General features: G+C 63.7%; 1 protein-coding gene and 2 non-coding genes across 4 annotated transcripts; all 3 read left to right on the top strand.

Annotated features, from left to right (window-relative positions):
• The first annotated feature begins 636 nt into the window (after positions 1 to 636).
• Positions 637 to 709, top strand: Trnak-cuu (transfer RNA lysine (anticodon CUU)). The gene has a single exon. It is a non-coding gene; the product is annotated as a tRNA-Lys (tRNA).
• Positions 685 to 4,904, top strand: LOC113206882 (A disintegrin and metalloproteinase with thrombospondin motifs adt-1-like). 2 transcript variants are annotated; one of them, XM_052275175.1, is made up of 13 exons: positions 685 to 1,046; positions 1,131 to 1,657; positions 1,798 to 1,900; positions 1,989 to 2,123; positions 2,207 to 2,310; positions 2,500 to 2,642; positions 2,724 to 3,011; positions 3,096 to 3,210; positions 3,279 to 3,418; positions 3,500 to 3,892; positions 3,978 to 4,089; positions 4,177 to 4,331; positions 4,406 to 4,904. In XM_052275175.1, exons 1-13 carry the CDS (start codon positions 901 to 903, stop codon positions 4,604 to 4,606), a joined length of 2,562 nt encoding a protein of 853 aa, XP_052131135.1. In that variant the 5' UTR covers positions 685 to 900; the 3' UTR covers positions 4,607 to 4,904. The 2 variants fall into 2 exon arrangements, with proteins under 2 accessions (XP_052131135.1, XP_052131134.1); XM_052275174.1 differs by having other exon boundaries at positions 686 to 1,046; positions 1,128 to 1,657.
• Trnae-cuc (transfer RNA glutamic acid (anticodon CUC)) lies at positions 795 to 866 on the top strand. Its single transcript has one exon. It is a non-coding gene; the product is annotated as a tRNA-Glu (tRNA).
• Positions 4,905 to 4,990: the final 86 nt, after the last annotated feature.

The raw sequence follows: 4,990 nt of genomic DNA, 5'->3' as shown, positions 1-4,990 counted from the left end.
GGCCCCAGCCCGGCCGCCCGGCCGCCCGGCCCCGCGCTCCGCACGCACACCACCAGTTTGCTGTGCTGGCCGATCGCCAGGGTCACTTTTGGTGCCAGACGGAGCCGCTGTAGGGTGGTACCCGGCCACGTGGAGTGGGTCAACCTGGCCAACCTTTCCAGTCCGGCAACCAGAAACGAAACGGAAAGCTGATCAAACGAGTCCGGGAAAATGTATACAGAAAATGTGACGTGCCGGCTAACAAGCGCTCTTGATCAACTTTTCAGAACAGCTCTGTTCTAATGGTCCGCTCTTTGCCCTGCTGATGACTAGTTCAGCGGTTCTCAACCCTCAACCTCTTCCGCCCCGCAACTCCCCCAAAACTGGTGTCAAACATTTTCGCGACGCCTGCATCCTTGGCCCTTCCCTCCTCCCCTCCCCTTTCCCTTCTCTTCTCGTCTCCGAAGGCGAAGACCACGACGTCCTCGAAGCCGAGCCCGAGCCGAGCGGAGCGGAGCCGAGCCACGCCGTGCTCCTGCTCGGCTCGACGCGCGCCTCTTCGTCGCGGCCCGCTCCCGTTCGGTTCGGCTCGGCCCGCGGGCATCTGCATGGCGGGAAGCCCTTCCCCACGCTGACCTGGCAGGCAACCCTCACACAGCCCGGCTAGCTCAGTCGGTAGAGCATGGGACTCTTAATCCCAGGGTCGTGGGTTCGAGCCCCACGTTGGGCGGTACCTTTTTTCCCGCCCGCCTCCAAACAGTGCATGGGCCAGGAGCCAAGAAACAATTCACGGGGAAACGCTTCGTCTCTCAACATCCGATATGGTCTAGTGGCTAGGATACCTGGCTCTCACCCAGGAGGCTCGGGTTCGATTCCCGGTATCGGAAATTTTTGTTTTTCGTTGACTCAACACAACAATTTATGATCCAGCGAGGTGTGATCTTCGACGCGGCGTCCTCGACGACTAGGAGCATGTTCATCCTGCAGCCGCTTCCTCAGCGCCTGGTGCGGAGCGCGCCGCACCCCAGTCACGTCCTGGTGCGCAGGGAGCTGCCGGACACGTACGGGTGAGAAAAACAGCACCGGTTACCTAGGACGAGTAAGGCCTGTTCATGTACCCGCCTCACCTCACCCCTCGCCACCCTCAGCAGGCACGCCGCTGACACCACGCCAGCGACCTCCTGTGGCCTGCGCGACGGCAGCGGCGACGGACTGCCTTGGACGAACCATACGGCGTACTCCGGCGGGCGGGGCCGCGTGGTGCGGGACGTGGCCGCCACTAGCGGCACGCTGCCCGCCGTGCACATCGAAACGGCCGTCTTCGTGGACCGCGACCTGGTCCAACACATGGCGCTCAACTTCCCCGTCGACACCGAGCGGGAGGTGGTGCGCTTCGTGCTGGCCATGGTGAACGCGGTGCAGCTGCTGTACGAGTCGCCCTCGCTGGGCAGACCCGTGCGGCTGGCCCTCAAGCGCCTCGAGCTGCTGCACTCGGAGCCGTCGGGGCTGCGGCGCTCCCACGACATCGACCGCTTCCTGTCGTCCTTCTGCGCGTGGCAGGCGGCCACCAACCCGGGCGGCGACGGCCACCCCCTGCACTGGGACCACGCCCTCATCCTGACCGGCCTGGACCTCTACGTGGTGGGCAAGGGCGGCAAGGTGTCGTCGCAAGTCGTAGGTACGTCCACACGGTGAGATGCGATACCAAACAAGATCGATAAGGGAATAAAAACCGACAAATTTCTGACACCCGATATCGTTTTGATGTCACCATATCTCAGTGGGTGAGAGGCCTGTTAACAGTATGACGTCCCGCAGGTCTGGCCCCGGTGGCGGGCATGTGCTCGGCGTCCAGCTGCACCGTCAATGAGGGTCGCCACTTCGAGAGCGTGTACGTGGTAGCGCACGAGATCGGGCACAAGTAAGTCGTGGGTGAGAAAAGACGATCGTCTCGACGTCGATCAGTGGATCGTTTCAAATATGTCTCACACGGGGTTGTTGACCACCAGCCTCGGCATGCGGCACGACGGTCCGCTCTCGGACAACGACTGCGACCCCGGCAGCTTCCTCATGTCGCCGACCCTGGGCTCGGGGAAGACGACCTGGTCGGCGTGCAGCCGTCACTACCTCCACACGTTCATGCAGTGAGTACACATAAGCAGAGCGCGCACCTCCGCGCGTCGCCCTCCCGAACGCCGTCATGACGACCCCGCTTGTCGGCGCGCAGGTCCCCCCAGTCGAGCTGCCTGCTGGACGCGCCGGGCCCGGACCTCCTGGACCACTCTGCAGGCGGCGTGCTGCCCGGGGAGCGCTTCGACGCGGACCAGCAGTGTGAGTGGAGTGGACACTGAGGGGTAGTACACCTAGAGCCCCGCAAAGAGCGAGCTACGCGAGCTAAATGCCTACCCCGACCCCCCTCTCACCTGCCGAAGAAGGGGTCTAGCTCGCGTAGCTCGCTCTTTGCGGGGCTCTAAGTACACCTAGCTGTCGAAGGCTAACACAAGCAACCGTCACCCCCAGGCATGCTCAAGTACGGCCGTGGCGCCGTGCACTCCGAGGCGCAGGCGCTGGAGGACGCCTGCAGGGACCTGCACTGCCGACGGGACAGGTACACGTGGACGTCGCACCCCGCGCTGGACGGCACCAACTGCGGCAGGAGTAAGGTGAGGGCGGCCGCGGGCTGGGGGCTGAGGAGGAGGAAAGGCTCTCCGAAACACAGGATAACCTGGGGTTGATTGGTGCAGTGGTGCCGCCTGGGCCGCTGCGTGTCCCGGAGCTCCCTGGCCGCTGCCGCGCTGACCGGCGGTGCCGTGGACGGCGGCTGGAGCGAGTGGTCGCCCTTCTCGGACTGCGCCTCGGGATGCCTGTCCGAAGACTCGCCGCACAGCGAGGCCCACGGCGAGCCCCATGAGCTGAGGGGCTCCACGGGCATCATGGTGTCGACGAGGAGGTGCAGCAACCCGCGCCCCGAGAACGGCGGGCGGCCGTGCCTTGGCAGCGACCACCGCTACAGAACCTGCAACGCACCGCAGGTGAGTGAGAGATCTCTCGATGGGTGGGTATGCGTGGGCGGCCGTGGCGCCTTGGCCATGCTAATGGTAACTTTGTATCCCTAGTGCGGCAACGTGGCGCGCACCACGATCAGGGACTTCGCGGACCAGACCTGCGGCCGCGCCCGCGACGTGCAGCCCAGCCTCCTCGGCACGGGGCTGCAGATGACCAGCAACGACCGTAAGTGTCTGAGGCTGTATGCTGTGCGCGAGTGTGACCGGCCTGACGGGGAGCTTGTCTGCCCGCAGCTCGCGAGTCGTGCGCGGTGTGGTGCCACATGCGCCAGGGCGGCGCGCGCCCCCGCGCCTGGAGCTTCCCCGACGGCACGGCGTGCGTCCTGGGCCGCGGAGGGGGCGCCATCAGCTACTGCGTGGGCGGCCGCTGCGAGGTAAAGGGCTGCGCCAAGCGCACGCCACAGCACCAGAGCACACCATCTAGTGCACGAGACTCTACGAGCGAATTGTTTCAGGAGTTCCGCTGCGAGCGCGGTGGTCCCGGGGACTCCCTCTTCGGACTGTCGCCCTCCCGATGCAGCGGCGCTGATAAGCGCCCCACCAGCCTCAACGCGGCCAGCTCCTTCCTGCAGAGGTTCCGCGACAAGGGTCGCCGCCGGGAGGCGGGGCAGCAGCAGCAGCAGCAGCCGACCCCAAGTAACGCCACTGCCACCTCCGCCACCCCCGCTGCCCCCGCCGCGGTGCCCACCGCAGCCGCCCTGGTGAGCGCCGGCGGTGCCCTGGAGCACGCGTCGGGCTGTCACTCGACCTGCGTCACGCCGGGCACGGGGCTGCGGCTGGTGCGACGGCGGGGGGCGGGGCCCTGCCGCGGGAACTGCACCCTGCAGACGTGCGAGCCGGACGTGCTGGTGAGTACTGTACGCACAGCTGCACGTGCTGGAGGCGATGCACAGCACATCGCTGCTCCCGCTCATGCTCGACCTCTTCCCCCAGAGCTGCGGACGCCTGCGGACGCCGTTCGAGGTGGCCAGCGCTCTCTGCGCCAAGTTCCGGACCCGTGTGCGGCGCTTGTCGGGGCTGGGCATGCAGATCTCGGCAGCAGACGGTGGGTAACGCCGTGGCGCCCATGTGGCCACCATGTGGCCACGGCGGCCCTGTCCCACTCCAGCCTAATATTCAAAGCCATTTACAGACGACCGGGACCGGCCCTGCCGCGTGGCTTGCCAGGACGAGGCCGTGCCCCACAGGTTCTACCTCGTCAACGGGCGCGACGGCTGGTTTCCCTTCGGAACGGACTGCTCCAGGGGCAAGCCCGTCCGGGCCTTCTGCGTGAGCGGCCGCTGTCTCGTGAGTCTCGACAGCATAGATCTGCAGTCCTCGATGCCGATCCCGTTCTCTCATCCTGGCCCTGTGCGTTACAGGAGTTTGGCCACGACGGTACGCCGTTGTACGAGCCAGAGGCCACCCTGGCGCTGCCCGCCCGCGACCGCAGGAGACGGCGGCGGCGACGAAGACGACGACGCCGTGACGCTCTCTCGGTGCTTGCCGAGGGCGCCGTCGTTGTCTCGGAGTTAGACTTTGTCCACCCCGTCTCTAGTGCCATCAGACCCAACGTCCTTTAGCTACTGCCGGAGTTCCAGAACACATGCAGACTGCAGGTGCAGCCTCCATGAGAAGCGAGGCATCGATAGCCAGCATTAGCAGGAGGCAGGATATGACACACGGGTCCTGAGAATCTTGTTTTACTTGCAATCAATAATTAAGACAAGCATCCTACCCTAAATTTGGTCCACAAATAATTGTTATTAAATGACAACAGGACTCATGTGATAAGATTGTGATTGTTGTATTTTCAGTAACTAATGTTAACAGAAACGGAGCAGGGCATTTAAAAATAAATACAACTAGTGATCACCATGACTTTGAATATATTTTTAACATGTAACATTTTAACACTAATAGTTTTTTCTTCAAAGAGAAATAAATCTCAACTTTGATAGTTTCTA

This window comes from Frankliniella occidentalis, unplaced genomic scaffold (genome assembly GCF_000697945.3).
Source record: "Frankliniella occidentalis isolate FOCC.00 unplaced genomic scaffold, Focc_3.1 Scaffold531, whole genome shotgun sequence".
NCBI classification, from domain to species: domain Eukaryota; kingdom Metazoa; phylum Arthropoda; class Insecta; order Thysanoptera; family Thripidae; genus Frankliniella; species Frankliniella occidentalis.
The sequence above is the reverse complement of the archived record's forward strand: the minus strand, read 5'-3'. Positions and strand labels throughout refer to the sequence as shown.

Excerpts from the sequence above, each read along its gene's own strand:
- LOC113206882 (XM_052275174.1), top strand. The coding sequence starts at position 901 with ATGATCCAGCGAGGTGTGATCTTCGACGCGGCGTCCTCGACGACTAGG. Across the intron at positions 1,901-1,988 it reads GCGCACGAGATCGGGCACAA|CCTCGGCATGCGGCACGACG; the intron begins GTAAGTCGTGGG and ends GTTGACCACCAG. Across the intron at positions 2,643-2,723 it reads CCAACTGCGGCAGGAGTAAG|TGGTGCCGCCTGGGCCGCTG; the intron begins GTGAGGGCGGCC and ends TGATTGGTGCAG.